The sequence below is a fragment of the Hylaeus volcanicus genome, chromosome 8, assembly GCF_026283585.1.
Source record: "Hylaeus volcanicus isolate JK05 chromosome 8, UHH_iyHylVolc1.0_haploid, whole genome shotgun sequence".
Taxonomy (NCBI): domain Eukaryota; kingdom Metazoa; phylum Arthropoda; class Insecta; order Hymenoptera; family Colletidae; genus Hylaeus; species Hylaeus volcanicus.
The window spans coordinates 16,868,427-16,892,674 of record NC_071983.1 but is presented as its reverse complement, the minus strand read 5'-3'; the positions used below and the strand labels follow the sequence as shown (position 1 = coordinate 16,892,674).

The 24,248-nt window shown below is 40.0% G+C and overlaps 2 protein-coding genes across 7 annotated transcripts in view; one reads left to right on the top strand and one right to left on the bottom strand.

The window, feature by feature from the left end:
* The window catches only part of LOC128881652 (14 kDa phosphohistidine phosphatase-like), a 124,883-nt gene that overhangs the window by 47,909 nt on the left and 52,726 nt on the right, over nucleotides 1-24,248 (top strand). The window contains exons 2-3 of the mRNA XM_054132933.1: nucleotides 4,007-4,103; nucleotides 4,262-4,435. Coding sequence (XP_053988908.1) covers nucleotides 4,040-4,103; nucleotides 4,262-4,435 — 238 coding nt within the window. The 5' untranslated portion in view covers nucleotides 4,007-4,039. The remainder of the gene's footprint in view (nucleotides 1-4,006; nucleotides 4,104-4,261; nucleotides 4,436-24,248) is intronic.
* LOC128881644 (arrestin homolog) overlaps nucleotides 4,446-24,248 on the bottom strand; it is a 53,449-nt gene continuing 33,646 nt past the window's right edge. For all 6 annotated transcript variants that reach the window (XM_054132914.1, XM_054132913.1, XM_054132918.1 and 3 more), the window contains 5 exons: nucleotides 14,714-14,861; nucleotides 12,973-13,173; nucleotides 10,904-11,067; nucleotides 7,043-7,324; nucleotides 4,446-6,435 (listed from right to left, as the gene is read on the bottom strand). In XM_054132914.1, the coding sequence (XP_053988889.1) occupies nucleotides 6,145-6,435; nucleotides 7,043-7,324; nucleotides 10,904-11,067; nucleotides 12,973-13,173; nucleotides 14,714-14,861 (1,086 nt within the window). In that variant the 3' untranslated portion in view covers nucleotides 4,446-6,144. The remainder of the gene's footprint in view (nucleotides 6,436-7,042; nucleotides 7,325-10,903; nucleotides 11,068-12,972; nucleotides 13,174-14,713; nucleotides 14,862-24,248) is intronic.

Genomic DNA, 24,248 nt, shown 5'->3' with positions numbered 1-24,248 from the left:
CGCCATTTGAAGAGAAATATCTTTACGAGGAATTCAAGAAGTCAGCTATGATGAATCAGAGCACAGAGAAACGGAGAATCGGAACATGGAGAATTGGAACACGGAGGACGTTATCGTTTTGAAACGAAGATGAGGAGAGCAGAATGCCATTTTGAAATATTCGTAACAACAGGTTAGCAGAGGTATTTCTTTTGGCTGCGAATAATTGGACCTATATTTATAACGTGTTCTCCAAGCAAGATACTCTCCGATTGGCTGCGAGTGGCATGGTGGGGGAGAACTTTCTCGAGAAACGTTTCTTGAGAAGCTGCGCTCTGATTGGTGCGGCGGAAGTAGCGCGATTGTCTATAAATATAGCGCTCGATTCCTCGCGGTTCGTCAGTCGTATGTGGAGCCCCAGCGGATGCAGACGTAGTAGCCGATATTAAGAAGACCAGAATGCTGCAACATCGTGGGATTAAGAAGCATCATCGACCATCGTCTTAAATAAATCAGTGGTTTTCACCGCTAAATAAGAGAAAAATTTAATTGTTCTATTACAACGTTGTAACGTCCAACATCAAGAAAAGCTGAATCACACTCATCATTCGAAGAAGCTGGTCCACTGCTGCTCCTCCAGTAACAAAGGTAAATATATTTAAATATTAAATATTATGGTGTTAACGATTATAAAACTGTGTTTTCCTTTTATTGCAGATGAGCGAAGACAATGGGCACGATGACTTAGTTTATAAAATTTATAATAATAATATGTATGGCGACTAACTCTGGCTAGCGAATCGTGCACCGACGAGCTTTCCGCGCGCGCGCGCGCGTGTGTGTGTGTCTGTGGTTAGGATGGGGAAGTGGGTCGGTTAAAAATTTATTCCAACCCATAAACAAAGTGGTATACCACTTTAATACACACAATACCAGACTTTTATAATGATAATATCAAATTCTTATTTATCATGACTTAACTCATGATTGTTTCATTAAAAATATTCTTTTGCATATTCAATGATCGTAATACGTATTTCATTAAATATGTATATATTTAACAAGTAGCTTGCCAATCTTGTAGAATACAAAGAAAATAATACACTGAGATGAACCTGTATACTAAAGCATTACAAATAAATATTTCTATATTGTATATTACATATACGCAATGGTCGCTAGCCTTTGTCAGTCGATTTCAGGAACTGGTACCTTTAGAGTGTGAATGTTGCGTATGGTATCCTCGGGTGTCGGAGGTGTCCTGGGACACCTCTCTAGTTTAGGTTGCGCCCGAGGACCTTGAATGAGGACCGTTGAGCGTGTGTGTTGGTGTGATTGTTTCGCCATTTTTAAATATAGCGTTAGGTAGGTAGGTAGGTAACCTAACTTGTAGTGTGTATGTTAAATCCCAATAGGTAGGGTCCAGGGCAGATCTCGTCACTTTAGTTTGGGTAGGTCGCGCGCGTACGTGATGAGTCTGCGCCAGTAGGTGGATTCTAGGAATCGTTGCGATCACGATGCAAACGGAGTTTCTGTCCGTTTGTTTCGGAATCTGCTCTCGATTCTTCAGGTCTCGACTCTTTGAGTCGTTGCTTCGCGGTCGCGGTCGTGATCAGTAGGGTTGTTCGAAACCCTCGTTCCCTCGAGGTTCTAGACGTGTGGTTCATCGGGTTGAACGTCCACGAATTGCACTGAACCTAGCTATAAGTGTCAGATGGGATAATGCGTCCGAAGAAAGAAGAGAGGCCCTGACAAGTTGTCGCAAGAAAGGGCTGCAACGAGTGGCTTCCCATCTTCGGATTCGAACATGGGAAGTCATTACTATGTTGTCACTTTGCTCGCCTGTAGTCGTAGTTAGTTTATCCGAGTCTTGTACTCCAACGAGGGAATTCAGTGTCACTTGGGCAAATCGCGTTTTGCAGTAGTTTTGCGTAATGGAAATATCGCGTTCGATTTATAGGATTCTTGCTTTTGAATTTTTCGCGTTTTCTTTCAGAGTAGTGTTGCCAACGAGAACCAGCCGCGATTTTGCTGTTAGTGTTGCGTATAAATGAACATTGCTCGCGTTCGAATGGAAGTAGTATTTAGAGTCAATTTTGCTTTTGATATTAGAGTCTTTCGCGTTTTATTTCAGGGCAGTGTTGCGTAAAACAGATCAACCGCGAGTGCTGTTAGAGTTACGTATAATGAGTACCACGTCCGTTTGGAAGTAGTATTTAGAGCCAATTTAGCTTTTGATTAGTATCTTTCGCGTCAATTAACTATTTGATGTTTGATATTATTAGTGAATATTCATTATTAGAGTTGTCACGCTAAATATTCTATTTTTTAATTACCGTTTACTTCCAAGAAATTTGAAATAACAATGTAGAGAATATTTTCGGAAATATTGAAAATTTGTTGCGTAAGCAAAATTTGCTCGCGGTCGTTATTCCATTTCGTAATGAGTAAAAAGCTTGAACTAAAATAGTACGCAAATGCAATTCGATGATGTTCGTATTGATAGCAAATCTTTGAGTAGAGTCGATGGTTTTCGTTAGTTTTTCTTGTATCAAAATAACTTGTATTTGATTACAAAATATGCTTCTTTAAACTAAGAATAAATTCAAATTACATTAACATACTTTCATTAAATAAAGTCATTTGTTTTGCTTAAATTATTATAAAATAGTTCTTTTAATCTTGTAAGATTTTCTCTTGCCATTGGCATATATTGATAATGATTAATTTATGTATGTTTGTACTAAAATATGTTCTTTTCAGCTGTTAATCCAGTGAACAAGTTTATGTTACAGAGTAAATAAAAAGTTTCCCAATATTCCTCTACGATGTTCATCTAGAAGAGGAATGGTAAAAGTCAGTACAACAGAATTTCGTGGCCCCAACTTTCCAACCTCCTAGTGGCAACCCTACGTTAGCCATACGTAGGTGCGTCCACGAAAGCACATCCCTATTAACAAAATTGTCCAAACGACAACTATCCTCGGCAACGCGGCCGAAACAAGCCTCACAGCCCTCGGCTCGTAACATATATAATAAGACATAATGAGAAAGTTATTATGCAAATAGTTTACACTATTTATATAAATAATAAGTCGATAAAAATTAAAGTCCAAAGAAAGAAGAAGCTCTGACAAATTGTCATATGAAAGGGCTGCAACAAATGGTTATCATTGGGAATCATTCTTGTTACTACTTTGTCGCCGTACTCGACTGAAGTTGTAGTAGTAGTACTTTATTTAGATGGGTCATGTACCCCAACGTGGTAACTCATCATTCAGTTTCGATTAGGCAACTCGTGTTTTGCATTAGGGTTGCGAAATGAAAATATGGATCGCGTTCTGAATGTCTACAATGACAGTCGGCTATTGTTGTGGTTGTCCATTGTGTTTTCTACCGAGCGGATCACTCTGTTATACGCGTGTAATTCATCATAAATATAGCATGAGTTTAGGGTATCTTCTGTGCTTTATATGCTTATCATATCTGATTTCAATAAATGGATTTACAAAGAGAGATAAAATATCAGTAGGACAAAAATCTATGCAAACATAACTTTTCATTTAGGACCTAAAAAGGTAATTCCGAAAGTGAGGCGATGATAAAAATGAATTTGTATATCAATCTCTTCCTATGCTCCGTCGACGTCGGTAAATGTAGGAATATGTCGACTTTAGTCAAATGGTAACAGTGCGTAGGGAAGGGATAGACACTGTTATGCCAGAATGGTAACGTCGCATATGTACCGATTTCACGTTACCAACCCTCAGTAAGCGCCATCTCATACGAATTGTCTGAACTAAATTTGTTATTCTGCGTGCTCTGCCATTATCCACAAAATGGTGGAACTCGTCTTTGGGAATGTTTTCACGATTTTTCGCTTTTCGTTCTTATATTAGCATATTTTGGGTCGAATGAGAGCTCATGCGAAAGAGAAAAGTCCAACGAAGTGTGCTCTGGGTACTCACCGATATGCTAGATATGTGTGTGTGTGATGCTTACTAGCGCCGCGTGGATTTATGTCTCCAACTAAAAACGTGGTTCCACCTGCTTCTATCGTATGGCTGCGAGTTTTAAGAATTTTGGAATTTGTGTGTTGAATAGCCGGTATTTGTTTTTTGAAGGTATTTCTCGAAAATTACGTAATAACGAACATTCCTTTATCAAATATTTTTTGTAACGAACTTTCATCAATCTGATTCAATCAATATAAACTACTCCTATGCCAATAGGTTATATTGAAACAAAAATATTGCCAAAGATAATTTTCTGCGTTTTTCAGCGGTATTCTCAAATAATAGGCATCTAGCCACGATGTCTCAATCGTTGAATAAAGTACCCGATGTGGATATCGATGGTCACGGAAAATTCAAGTATATTTTGATCAAAGTCCAGGACGAAGACGGTGATGCTAGCAAATCCATCGTCAGAGGTTATGCTAGGGCAGAATACCATGGTATGTCACTTGTTTGCAATGGTTTTACTTTTTGATTCAATTATTATATTAGAGAAATGTTTCTTTGATTTCTATGTATCTATTTGAGGATAGAAATTTAATATTTTGTATAAATAGCGAATCTATGTTAAAAACATAAGAATGCTGCAATCATTTATTTTCTACACACAGTATTATATTTATTTGGGCTCACATGTTGTTCTAGAATGTCTTGATTTCCTCAAAAACATCTATAGTTCTCTAGGATGTCTTCAGTTAGAGAATGAAAATTGCAATTTGCATTTAAGTCTTACGCAAAAATCTCATTTAATGATAAATCATTTAGAAGCTTTACAATATTAGGCAATAGTATTCTTATACAGACATATTCAAATAATTAACTATTTACAGTGGTAAAGACATAGTCTGTACAGCTTTGCATCTCAGCATGTATTTCATATACAATGGTGTAGATTATTTAGGCTGGACTAACTTATTTTTTATAAGGGACAATGACTTACGTAGTATTTATTTTAATTACACAGAACATTCATTTGAAAGCAAATAAAAATTAAGTTAGTAGCATAAGACATTTGTTGTCTAAAAAAATAGATTTGAGATCTTTTCTTTCATTGATCTGTGTTTACAATTGACTCGCAGGTGTGTTTAGATGAATACATTTTACAGTGCATGATTTTGGGTTGCGAACAGTTAGGAGGGCAGTATGACTTTCACCTTAGGAATATCGTGCATTGGAATTGCACGAATTTGTAATGTATCCTCATTGGCAGAAATGGAAATGTTTCTTAAATTGTACCTAGAAATTATTCGATTCGTTTTATAAAGAATGTAACTGTTTTCTTTTCTTCCATGTACAGAAATACATGTCATTAATAGAAGAAGAGGAAACTATATAATTCTTGCGTTATTAACAAAATTCTTCGCATGTAAAATATATATCGCACATATATTTGTAAAGTGATGCTACTTAGAAAAGTAACATTTTCAGGAGAAGTAATATTTAAAAAAGCAAATGTTTTAATTACAATCACGCATTCTACATGCTGCAAAAGTTATACATATAAGTACATACCTTGCAATCATCGATGCTTTTTCTGGACTAATTTACTAAACTAGTTCTTCCCATATAATTTCTTTTATATATGCCCTCCTATATTATATTCTGTCTCCTTGAAGACTATCAATATCAGGATCAAATCAATTAACATCGAATAGAGTTAAACCATGCTTGTGTTGATGTTATATTTTTGTAATCTCTAATTAAATAGATAAGCATCGCTAGATGATAATGAAATGCTTATCATACATTTTCATAATGGTAACTTAAAAATCACGTATTTCAAGTAATTCGTAAATTCATTTTAGAAATATATGTGCGATATAAATCACCAAAACTTATAGATCGTTCCCATCCACCATTCTGGTGGTAAGGAAAAGACGATGCTGGCTCCTGAGCATCTTTAGTCGCATTTGAAGTTGAATTGCGTGAAATTCAATCGGAAAGCGATCATCTTTCCGCGACAGACTGGTCTCAATTTCTTCGTCGTAAAATTTCTCGTCCTTTACTAAGAAGCTCTTCTGAAACAGCACCAAGCTCTCTGAATATTAAAGCCCAGTTTGCAGTTCTTGTGGATTGAGTTCTTCACGTTTCTCGCACCACTGTTGTTCCTTGTTGATGATCGCGTTGTCTCGATTGTTTGCACCTGCCCTCAGGTGCTGTCACCCTCCTCACAGTGTTCTATCAGATCCACGTCGACGTCTCTAGATTCCTTCGATTTCTCTTTAATCGGCTCCAGTTTGCTGGATCTGTATCTGTGTCCGTTGTCCTCTTGTCTTTCCAGAGTGTCCGTGACCTCGTCGCTTGTTTTTCCCCCGAGCTTCGTAGATTCTCTGACGGGAGAAGGAAAACCCACCAGATCTGGATCCGTGTTGCTGTGCATCAACGTGAACGGCAACTTCAGGGACACTTCTCCACCCATCGCCGTGATTAGTAGCTTCACCTAGGAAAACGAAAATTAGTCATCATTCTGTGCTAGATTAGATAGATCTTTGGTGTCTTCAGCAATATTTGAAATTTGTGATATCATATTGATTCTATAGCTAGTTTCAACGGTGGTGATAACTTCTCTTCGGTAAATTATATCAATTTTGTATGTTTATACCGATGGTTAAGGGTTATCAAATCAATTAGTGATTGTAGTTCTAATTGCCCTCTTTCCAAATCAGTCTTTACAAAAGGTGGCCCTTTAAAAATGATTCGTTGAATGAATTTTTCTATTGCACAATTTATCTTTAGTCGCGTCGAATAGTATTTCAATTTTTTACAATCCAAGAGTTTTCGTTCTCCAATCTATTTTTCCTCACTACTTCCAAGCCTTGTTAGCTCGCCTAATCGTACCCTCGAGGCCTGTTCGAACGATGTTATTTTCAGAATCGTGTATTCACGTATACCTAAACGCACCGAACGTACACGAAGCGAGCCGGCGTGCACGTGGAATGTTTATTTTCGTTTTGATGGATGACACAGTTTGGATAATTGAGCAGGTTAAACGCTGCTGGTATAGCAGAGCAGTAAATGTCCCCGTTGAACACGTCGAAACGTATTACCTTGACGTAGTACGAGACGTATATCGCGAAAACGTTCCTGTCCTCTGGCCCGTTTCCAGGACAAACGACCGTCGAGGCTAGGGTGGCACCTGCCCTCGCGTAACTGTCCTCCAGAGCGATCCAGTTTTTGGTCGAGCCCTTGATGGGTCGTAGAGTGTAGTTTCTTCTCATAGATGCTCCAGGACCTATCGGACAGCCTTCTTGCGAGGACAACAAGGCCACCACGTTCTTGAACTTGCCGTTGCTGAACATGCAAACGTCTACGTGTTGCACGATAAAAACCTGTGTAGATTAAAATATAGAGATTAATTAGTCCAATTGGAGTGGCTCGCTTAACTTCTAGTACTTAGTTAGGTTGGTTCTAAATAATTTTAAAACCGTCATTCGATACACAATATTTTATTTAAAATTTACGTCTGTTAGATTTCAAGTTTAGCGAGGCCTAGCTTGTTACGTCTACGCTTTGCAAGGTGTTTCATTTCATAAATTGCATTTTCTAAGTTTTACTCGTATTCCGTTTTTTTATCGCAGATATTTATAGATAATAGCGATATCTTCTGCTTCTATCATGAATTTTTTAATTAACCATCCCGAGATTAAGACTGTAAACTGACGTAAACTCATTCTCACCCTCTCCTATCTTTGTGGTTGACTTTAAACATCTGTGGTAGCTACCGCCAAAAAGTGTGTTTATCCGTTTCCTGCTTCACGGCATTAATGTTTTCCCAGCCAATTCGCCAGGCTTGAGGACAAACGCAATTAGTTCGTTTCAAGCACGGTGTAGGTTGCCGGGATCTCGGCGTGTGTCGATTTGTTTGCCGAACTGTCGAGTCAAAGTTAACGCAAACGCGTGGGAAACTCGTACGGTAGTCATCATCACGGTATCGGACCTGTCCGTTCCTGGTTCCAAACACTGTTCTCCACGTTCGCTAACGAACCACGACGCAAAGTCAATCGACGCGAACGCGATCGCTTTATGTGCCCAAGTCCTTTCTGTCGCTCGAGGAAATTCATACTCGACACCTTTCAACTCCTTCCGCCTGTTGCACTTCTGCCCCCCCCCCCCCCCCCCAGCTTCTTCTTCGACCGAAGCTACACGACTTTTACGCAGGGATGGGCAAAGTTTCGTTCGGATCACGGTCGAGGAATTAAAATACCTCACCGTGATTCATTCGCAACGTTTATCTCGGTGGGCAGACATTGAGAGTTAATCGAAACGTTTCGACTCTTAAATTTTGGTCGCTCTGATGTCTGTAAAGGGTTCTATAAATGGATCTTTAGGATTATATTCCTTAATAACAATTCGTGTGCTTTGAAAATATAAATTCAAATGAGTGACATGGCTGTGGGTATTCTAGCCACGAAGAGAAGGGCGTTTTCCCATAGTATATGTAGATATTTAAAAATGCATCTGCCAAAGGATTCCGTTGTGCATAATAAATGATGTATATCCTTAAAAGATGAACGCATACAAAAATTCTTTCCATTTTTAAGATAAAAAAATCAAAAGAATACTTGGAAATTGACTCTATGGACCTTATTACGAACGAGACGTAAAATGTTTTACAAACTTGTCGCTATATAAAAAATGTAATCTAACCACAATTAATAAACATGTTATACATCTCACTCATAGAGTCGTTCATAGCGGAGTTTCTCGCTAATATCAGACAAAATTGATCAGAACATCTCAGAAAAATGTAGCCAGCGAAACAGATACTCGACTTTTATGTCGTTTCCGTTCCGTTATCCTTTCCTTCTGCGTTTGCCAACTCGGATATCTTAACTACGATCTTATAAATTCAGAATGTCCCGTAACGTGTGCTTCAACGTTTTCCACGTGGTCGATGTCCCGTATTTGAATTCAGACAGCGTTTTCGAGAATGCAAACGATCGTTTCATTCAAATGACGGTATTACGTTCCACGGGTGAGTTTGTCTCCCAGCAATTAAGATTTCTGTCTGGGAAATTTAAAGCAGAGGACCGAAACGAGGAGAACATTCCTGGAATCGTGACTAAACTCAACGTTTCGGGCACTTCTTGGAGAATTCTTTGCGTCGAATTCTCATAGTCGATAAAATTATCGTAACTAAAAATAAGAGAATACGTAATTAATTAGAAAGACACGGGACATTTGATGTACGTTAGAACGAGCTCAAATCGATGATTTAAATTGAGTGTTTAATCATACTTTACTCTAGAGGAGCAGATGAACGTTTTTAAAAGTGCATCAGAGTAAATGATTTGCCAAATTATTTTTTATTCAGGCTCTTTCTACAAAACATCAAAGAATTGTCTATCCCTCTGCGTGCCATTCTATTATTTTTTGGGACTATTCAATAAATCAGACCTGAAAATTGGCAAAGATTTGTAGCCATTGGAAAATGTACACGTAAAACTCTCGAAGCCGGTTTTTCGAAGATTTTTAGGCTCCATTAGCCTTCTAAAGTACGGAGCAGGTGGTTGGAGTTGAACTGGAACATTTTCGGCTCCCTTCCAAGCACGATTCGTAACTAGATTACGCGAGTTGCCCTCGCATGATCTGCGAATGAACTTTTGTCCGGCTTAATGCCGTCCGGGTTGCGAACACTGCCGCCCGAACCATTAGTATCTGGCTTGATCCTGATTAAACCAGCTCTCCACTGGTAAAACCGATTATGTAGTTTCGAAAAAAATTCAACGCACTGTTCCATGGTAATTTCCTCTGTTGCCGCGAAAATCTGTCTTTATTAGATTCAAGTTATTCAACTTCGCATCCTTACGAATTAAAACTCGCTCACTTCATGCATCAATTTTTCTTTTCTTTATCGTTCCTTTTGTTTCATTTTTCAATTAGAGAAATCTGTAGTCTGTCTTATCCACCGCAACCAGACATTTGTAGTTGATGTTAAAAATATTATCTCCTTTCCTATCAAACTTGTCATGCCTCTCCTACATTTTCTCTATAATTTTACAAACTAATTAAGTGTTGTTAATAACTAAGTGTTGTTTTAATATGATAACACCAAATGACACGAGTATGGTAGCGTTCGTCTGATATTTTCACGCAACCACTCGATTACGTATCGCCGCGACATTTAATTGCCTGGAAACGAGTAATTCCGCCACGATAATGGCTCGTATCGTCGAGGAAACTCGAGACGGTGAAAAGGTGGGCGAGAAAACAAAGCACGTCGTTTACTTAACGTGACTACCGATTTCTACGGGGATGATTCCGAGTCGCGGATAATCGTTGAGTATTCCGTCCTCGTCTGGAAATAACGAAATGAATTTATAATCGTCGAATCAGCGGGGCAACCCTTTCTTTCGTTAAGTTTTCATCCGGGGAGTGATTCGTTGCCGTGACCTTATTAAAGTTCTCGGGTGCTATCATGGAAACGAACGACGCTCGCGGGATGCGACCGATTAATTCACTAAGTATGAAGCTAGATTAAACCGTTCGATATTACAATGAAAAGGATTTAACGCTTTGCACTCCAACAATTGTTTTCAACGCGAACGATTAGCTATTTCAAGTCAGTTGGCATCCGTTTTGAAAATTGGAATTTCTTCCCCCGCGAAAATCGGTAAATAATGTAAAGTTGAATTTTAGACTAGTTGTATAATTTAAATTAAGGATCAGACTTTTCGTTTCTACAATATACGTGCATTATGTATTGTTCAGTTTCTTCTTTTTTAATTATTTCAGATTTTAGTTAACATCCATGCCCACGGCATGTTTGTGTCAACTTAGAAGTCGTCAACGAATGTATTGACTTAGAGTAGGTGTATTTCTTCATATTTACACTTCTAATTTATTTAGTTTTATTTCACGTGTTGTTAGAATAGCGATGCAATTCTTTTTGGGAAGACGAGTCTCACCTTGATCCTCCTGACGGATTTACTGCTGTTGTTAGTGACGTTGACATGAACCGTGATGGGATCTCCGTGACCGTAAACCGCACGATCCAGCCTTCCTTCCAAGCCGACGCGACCATCGCTCAATAGAAACGGTTTCTCCACTGCAGCGTGTGGTCCCATGTTTTCTGAAATCAAACATCGTTCGATACTTAATCCACCATCGATTCTAGCAATCCTACATTTTCATACGAGTCATACATGGTAAAGTCTTTTCCCTTAAAGTCTTTTTCGTCTATAATAAATGGCAGAAGGATAAAAATACGTCATTACTATGACCAAATAAAGAGTAGATCATGTAGAAGTCATTAGAATTCTCGAGGAAGATGACTTTGAGAGAAAGGGTTTGTCAACTTTGACATTTCTTCGCATCACTCGCGTTAACGTATCCAAGATTAATGAAACACCCTGTATATGGACATGTCTAACTGATTTCAACAAATTATAAACTTTGAAATTATTAGATCGAGGGGGAAACAGTTAATACCGTATCAAAGTTTAAAGGCCAGCAGTAGAAAGGTCACAAGTAGTATCAGCCAGCAATGGCCAGACACGCCAGCCAAATCGTACCAGAGAACTTTAGTGAATTTTTATTTCATACAAATTTTACTTCACATTTTCGACTTATTTTTCCGCAAAGAATAGCCTCTTCTTTTTGGATGTACTATAATTCTTACCCTACTCTGTGTACCTGCAGATCTTGAACTATGTATGTAGTAAAACTACAAAACTGTATGGTAAAGATGAAGACAAATAGCGATAGGCAAACTTGTATATACAGGGTGTCTCATTATAATCTTCCCACGCGATTATCTCGCAAAATATTCATCATTCAAAAAAAAAAGTTTAAACGAAACATGCTTTATTTGAAGGGGGACATTCAATGGTGTACACTGTTTTTTTCTAGGTTGAAGCACCTCCGAGATTTGAAGGTCACCTTTGTTTTTTTAAATGGAAACATAGTTTTTTTCACGCTAGACACAGCTTACCTCAAGACAAATTCATTGACCTATATTATGTCGACTTTAAAATGTCATTCAAGGTCATTTCCATAGCTTAAAAGTTTCTTCTTCACTGCACGTCCAGAAAATGTTTCTTATCTTCTAAATTCAAAAGTACGACCTTGAACATTTATGCACCACCTGATTCTATCCCTAAATGACAGGTCAACTTGTTCTAAAGTTTCGCTAGCAATTTGTCTGTAGGCATTTATTATTCGAGCCTTCATATTTTCGGCTGTTGTTGGCTGTTGATGTCGAGATAGACCGTGAATAGGTAGAGGAAGTCCGATACCTTTCCCACCAAGGTCGCTAGATTGAACACCTTTGGATTCTTACTTGTGGGGTTACATAAAAGATAAAGTTTACATGCAACAGCCAACAAGAGCCGGAAATATGAAGGCTCGAATAATAAATGCTTGCAGACAAATTGCTAGCGAAACTTTAGAACAAGTTGACCTGTCATTTAGGGATAGACTCAGGTGCTGCATAAATATTCAAGGTCGTATTTTTGAATTTAGAAGATAAACATTTTCTGGACGTGCAGTGAAGAAGAAAACTTTAAACCATGGAAATGATCTTGAATGACATTTCAAGGTTAACATAATATAGGTCAATGAATTCGTTTTGAGGTAAGCTATGTGTCTAGCGTGAAAAAAAACTACGTTCCCATTTAAAAAACAAACGTGACCTTGAAATCTCGGAGGCGCCTCTACCTAGAAAAAAACAGTGTACACCATTGAATGTCCCCCTTCAAATAAAGCATGTTTCGTTTAAACTTTTTTTTTGAATGATGAATATTTTGCGAAATAATCGCGTGGAAAGATTATAATGAGACACCCTGTATACAACGGGTAATAGTTTAGTAGCTTGAAGCCAAATATTTATTTTACGTTCCTTTTACGTAGTTTCTTGTTCGAAAAAGTTCGTCACATATTTGTAGGATCTGCATACCACCCCGAAACGAAGAAAATATGGGTAAAATAAATAATACCCTGTGCCTGCAAAGTGATCATCTTTAAAAAACCATCTTACCCTCGTCCTCTGCTATCTCGTTCTCGGCGAAGGTGACCCTGGTCTGACAGGTTTGGGTTCTGGGTCCAGGAGAGGGTGTCGCGGACACAGGCACGCTGTAGACCGTGGTGGCAGGCAGGGGTGGTTTCGAGGTACGTTGTATCACCCTGATGCCCATCCTGACGGTCGTTTTTCGGTGAAGCTTCTCGTCCGCTCGTTCAGCTGAATTTCATCGTGTCGGATTTTCGATATCGGAACCGTTGCGTTATTTACAAACTACTTTCGCCGGAGAACGACCGATCGAGCGAATCACTCCACACGAGACTCGCCGCGATCGTGTTTCCGCCAACGCGAATTTTTGCAACACTCAAAGGGCGGGGATGGATTTAATTTACAACAGGAACGTAATACCTTCTGGCTGGAGCGTGAATTTTAAGCTGAAAATGTCGAAACCCAAAGAGAAACCGACGCGAAGCGTTGGATGCCTGATAAACAGAACCGGAGAAGCGAAATAAAATACGCAATCAACACGCGCCGCTTCGCCCTTTCAGTTCTCGTAATCAGTTCCGGAAATCGATGTCGAAATACACTCTCCCCTCGATCGTGAAAGAACGTATTCGACGATTGATCCGTTGAACCGTTTTATCGGTGAAATTTTCACCGGCGAATTAAATCGGTCTTCCACGCGACAGGGCACAATTAAGGGGGTCTTTCAGGCCAGGATGTTGAAAAGTGTTACTTTTGCGGAATTTTCTCTCCGGAACTGTCGATACCAGCTTCGTTGAATTTTTGCATATTTATTTGGACCGTACCTCGAGAAAACATGTATGTATGTGTTTCCATACGGGAATATTGATTTATTAAAGGAAATGTAGGAGCCAAAGGGTTATCGGTAAAAATAAAAAAGACACGACGTACTGACATCTTTGATTTTTCAAATTCCATTCATACGAAACGAATGTTCACAAAACAAATGTCATTGTTTTGTATTCGATGCGAGCGTAGCTTGTGGAGAGAATAGGACGGAAAAATATATTACACATTTTTCAGATAAGGGAGCTTTAAGAAATAATGGTGACATTTTTCAGATAACGAGACCACATTCTTTCTTCTTCTTTTTTTTTTTAATTGAAATAGGTGATCGTAGTTAAGTTGATTGCAGGATCGATGATAAAGATACGTTTAGTTTTTACGCGAATTACTTTTGGTAAAAATTGGTTCGTTAGTGTCGGACCTGTTTTGAACATCAGCTTGGAAAAAGTTTCGAATAAAACTGCATTAAAATTGGAGACCTCGACGCCGCCGTTTTCATTCGTATTAGTAACTGCGTGTACCGTAATAAATTCTGCTAATGAAATTTTGTAAATCACACACGGTTACTTTTTGATTCCCAAACAATTGCCACTTTAAGAGATGATCGGACAAAACGTCGCATGAAAAATTAATTCATGGAATTGAAGTTCATTTTTTTTTCTTACATAAATAATAAACTCTCAATGTAGAATTCCAAAGAGGACCTCTTTTTCTTATACGTAGTCTGTAAGGTGGCAATTAATTATGTACAATCAACATTTGTAATTTAGTCAATAACTCGAAGAATTAGAGCTGTTTAACCTGATTTAGACACGTATTTCTTGGCACATAGAGTCTTCAGAATCTAAGACCCCCTTAAGGGACCTTTAGTGTCTGTTCATTGGACAAAATAGATCGATCTTGCCCCTGTTGTACGACGATCTTTCGCGTTCCGATTCATTTCACTCACCCACATAAGCTCTGACGTCGTAGCTGGTGCCTATCGGGGCTCCATTATACTCCTTCGCAGGCACCAATTGCACCGAGGGGGGTGCTAACGGCGTAATTTCCATAGTAAATGCGTGAGCGTTGGGCCCTAACCTCTTCACCAACGCCTCCTGAAATGCATCCATGAAACATTTATACCTGCCTCGCTCGCAACGTATCGTTTCGTTAAAATTTTAAACTAAACAATGTCGTTAACCCTCTATAACCAGAACCAAACGTTCGTCGACTGTAACTAGTACAACAGATGACACGTGTAGGTAGATTTTGCGTTTCTACTGCAGCACAGTGTTGCAATGCAAGCGAATCATCCACGATCGATTAGTCAGGGTTTTTAACGGTGCTAAAGATAATAAACACGAGGGCTAAGTCTCGAACAATGAATCGCTACTACATGATTTTACACAGTCCAGGGATCTGGGGATTATTTCGCATCCATTTGCAGAGCTTTCGCGGCTCAGGCACGGATAACCAGTTGATATCTGGCCCGTGGTTCTATGACGGATCAATTGCCAGATACCTGCGTCGATTAGTCGACCGATATAGGATTTATGGGACAAATTACCGGCGATTAAAATTACCCGTGGAATTAAAAAAATGCTTGTTCCAGTAATTACGTCAATGCTGTTCGATAAAAGAAAATTTATCATTATCTCTCTCTATCGAACAACGTGGAACGTAACTTAAGTTAAAAATCGATGAACGTGTACAAAAATCGTTGGAGTACGTTATTCTTTTCATTTCTCTCTATAAAGTTCCAATGATGCTACAGTGGAGATTCCACTGGATCTTTATCACAGCAACACTGATTTCGAGTTTCGCGGTGTATCGACAGTCCCGATATTCACCGACGAGCTTGAAAGAAAACAATCTGCTCGTCCCTCTGCGAGATCAGAAGCGGCAGAGTTTTCTATTCGATTTACGAATCTCGTGAATGTTCCCTCGGTTCTTTTTCCCTCGGAGTTTTTCTCTTTTCCACTGGATAACGATGTCTCGACACTTTCCGTGAACAAAGGGAGGAGTTAAAAGAGACGCCCCGATTCGAGCACCCCTATTGTTTTCCTCTTTCAATTTTCCCGTATATTCTTCTTTCGTTGGAAGTAGTCTCTCGCAATTCGTGCGAACCTCAAAACTTGCTGCACGTTGCAACGTACTTGGTCTTTTTTATTATTTTTTACTATAAAGTAATTGATTTCTCCATTACTGATCTCCGAAGATCTTTCCCAGAATGTCGTGTTTTATGATTATATTTTTTCTTTATACAAAACGTTCATTTATAATCTGAAACATGCTAGCCAATATTTAAATAAATACTAATGAAATTAAATTAAGGGAGGATCCTAATCTAGAACTTTCAAAATATCTATCCTTTTATTGGCTTTTTCTCAAAATGTAGATCTGGAAAAATGTGTCTGTTAAGGTCGGCCTAGTAGCAAACGTATTTTTTTTTTTTTATGACCTGTATAAGATCATTCTTATTAAGTTTAATTTTGATTATTCTCATTATAAATAAATTACGTATATTTTGAAATATGAAGAAATATTTGTGATTCAAAGAAACAAAAAAAGTCTTAAAAAATTGACGCTCTAGACTAGAATACCTCCTTAACGAAGAAGGCTGAAGCATGGAAATAACATACTCGTTTTGACCCAGTTTACTTTGAATTACGGAAAAGGAGTAATTACTTGCTTTCGACATTTCTGAACATCTGTCCAACCCCGATACGAGACAAGGATATTTTCTTTTTCCCGCGAAACAATAATCGGTACCGAGTAGTCCTAATCGAAATCGAACGGTCGTCGAGTCGTTACTCACGCGCGAGTATCGACACGCATTATGAATAATTCCGCGTGCGAGGTTTGCACAGGAAGAGGTTGTCGCGGAGGAGCGTCAACCATTGTCGCGATACTGCATTGTTGCGTCTGCGTGCGTCGCTTCAATGAGCGAAATTGTAACGCGACGAAAAAGTTACAATGGAACCTCTGCGTGAAAAGCGCTATTCAGTCTCGCGTTTCACAGCTCGGCTATGGACGGATTCCGACACGTTCATTTACGCAAAGCGTTTGCAGCGTGGACGAGAGTTTGCAATTAACGAATTTAACGCGGAAAGTACTTGTTAAATCAATATTCGTCGGGGAGGCTTAGAATTACAGATTGGCTGCCTTGGGTGGGCCACTTAGATTCGACTGGCGGTTAGCCGTTTGTCGATTATAATGTTTACATAGTTTTGTTCTATATTTCTTTTAATTTTTATTATTATCGAACGCTCGTATTAAGAACACTCAAAAGTGCGTACACGTATACAGGGTGGTTGTAATATTTTTTTGATAGATATACAGAAAAAGAATTGGAACTTAACTGAAAGTGTATCTTATCTTCTAAACGGTATAACACATACAGGGTGTCTCAGAATTAGTTTAAGAATCGGAAATTGTGGTTCAGAATCGTCTCACTTTCCATTTGTTCACATTGATTTCATTCATCTCCCCATACTTCTATTTGCCATAAGTACCTGATGATCCACTCTCTATACAGTATGTTTAATCACATGTGGAAATCCTTGTAGAAGGTGATTCCACAGACTAAAATAAATAGCGAATACCTCGACCTCGAATTATTGATCAAAATTGTAGGTTCTTTACTACGAGAAAGCAGCTCTGAAAGTCCCGTGTGTGTACTCGTAGATACAATTTTTCTTCGGCTTCTTTCTCTACCCCTTTCCAGGAAGCAGTTCGCTACCGTATCCGCCAATTTCTTTTTTTTTCCTCCCTTGTTCGCCTTAAAGCGGCCTTGCTGTATGCATGATTGATGAGCTACTTAACACGCCTTTCAGCTCTATCACATTGCTTCCCTTTGAAATGCGCCAACCGTGGAATCGTAACGTTCATAGTCCACCGTGAAACGACATTATCCCGTCGTTTGAGTGCAGCCGTTGTGCCTCGTCCACCGAGAGTAATCTCAACGCGATAATATCAGGCGGAGAACAACACGTACCCACGATTATCACCTCCGCGGAGAGGGACGGAGCTAGGAAACTTTGTTTCAGTTGCCAGTCCAGAAGTTTCCGATTTTAGGTCACAGAACACCAGCTAGTACGTCTTAGGTAATTGTCCATCGTCGCCTGCGACACGGATGATTAATTATCGAACTTGGAAACTGGAAACTATTCACCAATCTCGAGTAGCAAATGCAGTGCGTTCCGTCCAACCAGATTTCGGGTTTTCTTGATTCTCGAAACGTGGCTCGGTATCCATACTCTTTTAAAAACTGATGGTCATTGAGGAAGGAACTACGTCTAGGTATGACGAGATCCCTAATGGGTTTGCCGAACAAAAGATTAACCGACTTCAAAGAGAAGCAGTAAAAAGAATTAAATCATTTTTTGAAATTCTCTAACGACAAAATTTGATCCAGTTAAAAATCCACAAAGTAACAAATGAGCTTTTCAAACGAATCACCTACAGGACACTTCAGCAATTGATAACAACCTCTTCATTTATTGAAGTCACTTCAAAAGTGGCTCAAACAGTCGGCTTCGAACTCTAGCTTCGCATATGCAGGACGCAGCGACCATCGCATCTCAAATGTATGTCTTTTTATCGAGTCGAGGTCGAAGGATCGTTTTGCAACGACATCGACTCCCCGTGGTTTTTCATTCAAGTTTCGAGGACCACACTGGGAAAGTTCTTGACCGGAACTAAATGATGATCGACGACCGACCCTGAAGGAGTGAGTGGTCGTAACGACTTTCCCGTCTGCGTTCACCCTCGCGGCGGAAGAACTCTCGTCGGTGAAAGTAATAATTGTGCGTGGAATGCTTTCGATATCCCCGAAAAAACATCCATCGCTCTTCCAGAAGATTTATTCGGTGATTGAGCTTTCATAAATGTGACTTTCACCAGGACCGAAACACTGCGCGCTTTGGTTGTCTTGCACGCATTATCATAATGGTCTTCGTTACTCGTGCATGAGTTTTTGTAGGGCGCGAGAAGAGAGTTTGAGTTCAGAGTTAGAGCGTGAACAATATCAGAGCATCAGTCAAAGCGTAGGTCCAATAGGGTATCAATAGGAACACTTTGCAAATAATGCAATTAATTTGAATATCTCACCAAATTGTAATTCTATTTGTGGAACAAAAATGTAGGAAGTAACTGAAATTATGAGGTGTACTAAAAACACTTTTATCGCACTTTTGCAATTTATATTCAAGCTCGAAAAATGATCAATTTTTTTACTTTTGACACCGGTCTCCTCGACTAACGTCTTAGTTCGCGTTATTATCAATAAATCCCTTAGTTTCTTCTAATTTCTCTGGTGCATGTCAATTATCTCGCGTACTGAATTAAATACATTATGAAACAATGGGTGGACGACCTCACGAATAAATTCTCTTCGTCGAAAACAATAAGCATCCTGTCTCTCCCCGCTGGAAAAGCGTGAATAATTAAGGGTACTCCAATCGCGAGGCAATTTATGTGCGAGTGGATGCTCCCGTGATTCGGTTGTTTCATAACCGACGGTCTCGATTTTTCGTATTTAACGATGGCTCGACGAGAACATAGTCGAGGGAATTAACGATCGAGACAAGACGGAGTTTCCTTCGACGTAATTGAAATTTCATCCGAGTTTCGTCGTATTATGCCAATTTACTTTAGCTCGTCTCGTCGCGAATCGAAGTTGAAACGTTTTCCACGCGATGACAATTACCATCGGTGTTCTTCTTTATTTTCGTGTGATCCAACGCGATCGCACCCGGCACGACGCTGGGGGATCCAATAAAGACGAGCAGCAATTTTCTATTCTGGAAGCTTTCGTTGACTTTAATCTCGTCCTTCTTTTCCACCAATTTCGTATCTCTGTTTTAATTATATGATACACCGGTCGAGTCGATTTAGTCCTAGAGCGTTCTGGACTATTACGAAAATAAAGAAGTATCCATGGTTGGACGAGCATTAAATTTATTGAAACATTTTCGGTCTCGGAGCTTCCTTCCTTCGTGGTAATTTGAAGGAGTAGTTTTCTGAAAATTACGTTAAATAAACGCGAAAAATGGGAGTCAGGGGTACCTTGAGAAAATATTTTAAAAATATTACTCGCAAGGAGTACAGGATGCACTGGATCCATCGAATTCGTGGTTCGAATCCAATGAGTATACAAACTTTATGAATCGATTGCAAACCTCTTCTTTCGACCTTTCGTTTAAAATAATTCGTTCTGGACCACGACCTGAGGATTCTGCGCTGATGATACAGGTCAGGGTCAGCTCCTGCACAGGATCGAACCTGCCTGCGTCACGCCACGCGATCCCGCATAAGAGCATTATCCAAACCGTTCCCAACCATCCCCATCGCTCAAGGCAGCATACGATATTCAAAAATGCGAAAATTTCCTTGTGCATCCCCCCTGTATCGATTCTCTTGTATATCTGTGAATAACGATGGAAAAAACCGCGACGGTGATGTATCGCAATGGAATTGCTTTTCTCTATCAGAGATCACGTTTCTCGCGCTATGGATCTTCGCCTCCATCTGCGGAATTGCGTATCAACCGCAGTGGATATCGGATATCGGTGACGGAGCGCACCGGCATCGGAGCAAACGCGTATTTCCCCTGCCCCTAGACTTCGCGAAAAGTGTCTCGTCGCGGAAATAAAGTCGTAGCTAGGCGATATTTAGAAGAACCCTGAGCTGGAAGAACGCTGGTCCAGCTTCGCGCTACCAGATATACCTGCTGGCCCGGTTCTCACTGTTTCAGGTCGAATTACGCGAGTAGAGGAGAGTGGGAGATCGAATTCGTGTAATTGCGACTTCTCGATTTGTTATTTGTGCGTGGTGGGAGTAGTTTGCCTGTTAAGTAAGATACTACCTCAAAATGGACCGTTTTTTAAAATCCTTCTTTTCTGAAAAGGAGGTGTTGGAATTTTCCCTTCACTAAAAGAGAAAGTTTTCGTTACAAAAACCATCTTTGCGCGTTTGGGTTTCGTTTCTAGACACAAGTCAAAAGGGTGCAGCTGCGTCCCATCTTGCCTTGTTTAGAGAAAGTATGGAACCGATAGGGTCTATAGTTCAGTAACGAAATTCTTCGTTACTGACCTCACATTCATTCATTCGAGCTGCTTCTTTCGTGCAGAACAGACGTGGCCTTCCTAGTGTTTCTAATAAAGTTTTTAAAGTCAACGGTGAAAGAAAAGTCTAACTCATTTATTCCACCGTCTATATTTCCAATAGGAAGGTTCGTCGAAATGATCAAAGGCTGTCAGGCAGCTTTATCGACGAGTCTTTTAGCACCTTCTCGAATTTCTTTCACTTCCTCAAACCTTTTCGTAACACGTCCAGTCCCGTAGAATTTAGATGCAAGAATTCAACCATAGGCAAAATATATTAACACGTTGACTGCCAGACTAAGACTCGTGAAAATTTCTAGAGTTAAAATATTGTCTCGAGACTAGCCAAGATTAGATAATTTAGCTCTTGCCCGATTAATTAATTTCTCTAATCTCACCATGCTCACGAATTTTAACGAAATTTATTTTTATTACCGCTTCACCGTCGAGATTAATTCTATTAGTTCCTTGGCGAAAGTTCTTGCTATCCCTTTTGGAGTGATGTGGCGATCAACGCGTTAAAACTTTAGGAATTACTGCACCTTTGGAGATGCAAACCTGTTTTCATGCACGCCCTCGACGACTAAGAAACCATCACCAACCTTTTCTTCCGCTTTCCTAGCGTTTCCGTCGCGAAAGACACGGAGCAAGCGAATTTTCAACGCTCGGCCCGACAACTTTTCGAATCCTTGAGCCCATCAGACGTATCTACGAGCCCAGATACCGAAGCTATGAGAAGATTCGTTTATCGTATACCGGCGATAAACAAAACGACGCGAAAACGGTCTCGTAAACCGCGGCCTCGACCCGGTTCATGGGTAATTGCAAACTGGCGAACTTTATTGCCGTGTATTTTCTTTGCCCGTAATGTTTGCTTAAGCGAGAGAGAAAGGGAGATTAGATGGCGATCGTGGCTGGGCATCTGTTAGCAGCCGCGACTGTTCAGCAGTCGTGACAACGTTCGGTACAGACGTTCAACGAACCGTGAATTCCGCGGGGTCTACTTTCGAGAAATGAAATTTTTAAATTAAGCATAAGAAAGTAATCTTTACTTTACTCGGGAATGTCATTAGATCGGTGGATTAGTTTCTCGTCGTAGGAGCAAATTCAATTTGGTTAGCGAAAATTTGTCTTGCCAATATACTTCGTTACTCGTTCTACCTACAATACCGAAACACTAAGTAAAAATTGGGATCTTGTACGCGGAAGTGTATGTTAATTGTTTCATTCGTGTAGTTAGTTCAAATTCACTGTAGAAACCATTTCCGTTTTTATTCGAATGCATTATTCCTATAAAACTTCATAATTTGAGATATTCTATTTCATATTTGAATTAACTTTTATACAAGATTGTAATTTTTTAGCTTAACCGCATTTACCGAGCGCCGTGCAGCTCGAGACACGTGAAGAGTGTTCTTTCTACCCAAAGAAAAGAATTGAAAGCCGGAAGGGTAGGAAAACGGGTATCGTGGAGTTCGAAATACCGTTAGCTCCGCTGTGCATGGCTAATTACGCGAAAAAATCTCGGCCACGACGAGCCTGCCCCAAGGTGAATTTGATGCAACGAGAATTTAATAGACGCCACCGAGCAAAGAGAGCCGTTCGCGCAAAGGGGATACCCGGATAATTGAAACGGATGGTCGTCTTACGAGAGTATTTTTCTTAAATCTTCCTTTGGGTATCACGAGCAGCGATAGAACGCAACTTGGCCGTCCTAAGAACGGCCAACGCGAGAAGGCGACGACGAAGAAACGAATTTCTGAAGACAAACACACTGTAAAACTCTTACGCTTGTATTTTTCCCATCGGCGAAGCGCCGCGTGCGACACGGAAAATATAAATGGGATCTCGCGAGAGAAAACGGTGATCTTTTCATTGAGACGTTGAAAGAAATTCGAACGAGCCAAGGGGGATTTGGTGGTAATTTCGTACGCGCAGAACGACGCAATAAGTCCGTCTGCGATCGCCTTCGTTCGAGCTTAGCTTTTATGGAAATTGTTGCATCGCGACTCGTGAATTGAGTCTAGCTATTTATGCTTTGGAAAATCGAAGTTGCAAGTCGTATATTTTTAATGGAGTTTTATTGCATTTTATGCTAATGTAGAAATACGTTAAACACGATAGAAATATGTTAAAACGGATACTGGCCAGACTAGCAGTTACGCTGTGATTTTATTAGGAGAAAATAAATAAAACATGTGGTGTATGATTTTTTCATACGTGCCTTTGCTTCAGACAAAAATGATTTTGAATGTCGCGTCTGACCGCTTGCGCACTGTTTCTACTTACGGTAGAGCGCCCGAGCGTCGCAAGTAGAAGCAAACTATCACTGGTCAGGCGCGAGTCTAGCCCTGCACTCGTACGCGTACCTGTACCTCGATGATTTTAAAAATCTAATTTTTTCAACCTCGTAGCCTCATAAAGAAACTTATATTCCACGTACTTTGCCACAAAGAATCTACTTTCTGGCTGTTTGCGCGACAAATTACGAGTCTTGTGTACATTTCCATCGGTATTTCCACCGCAAACGACAACACTTACTTGCATCGACAAAAACAAGTAGAAACAGCGAGGAATGGTCAGACTCGGCACTCGAAATGTACTCGGTGTACTCCAACAATCTTCACATCCGATTTTCTCAGGTAAAGGAGCCTCTCAAAAATAAATTCTATTCTACGTTTTCCAAGAAGAATCCACCGTGCAGTTGCCAGTACCGCAATTTGCGGGGTGCGCTGTTTAATTGCACGGTTGTTTCCGCGTCGAATGAGGAGTCGAATATCCTTCGTCGGCGTTCTCGCGTCAAGGATCGTAAAGTCAAGGCGAAGCCATTCCGGAGGTAGATTCTCCCTAGGAATTTCCGTGCGACTGAAGCGAGTAACATGCTTTATCCGCTTCGAACGAGATCTTGGATCTCCTCTGTGGTTACGACAGGGCGCGGCACGGCCTTGACATTGACCTTGACCTACAGTCAGGTCGGCCGACACCGGGTGGAAATTATTTATCAGCCTCCTGCCTCCCTTTTCCTGATATTTCACGGTACCTACGCCGCCGCGCATTGCATTATTTATTCGACGGATGAATTAAGCATGAACGCGATACCGAGAGTGGTTTTGTTTGGAAATCGAAGGACGTGTATTTGATCTCCCGCGTTTCGATGCATCGCTGAAACCTCGAGATTCTCGCTGAGAACTGAAAGAAATTCCGAAGGTGGAAGTTTATTGCTATTATAGTAGACACCTCTACGAGCACTTTCATTGTTAAATTATGGTAACAACAGAAAGGAACTTTGTTACTAAGAAACAGTGCGATTTAATGCGGTTTGATCCAGACGTGCTTGGTTTCTAGTAGACGTAAAATTCAGGAATTCCTTTTCAATATTTGAGTACTTAAGTACGA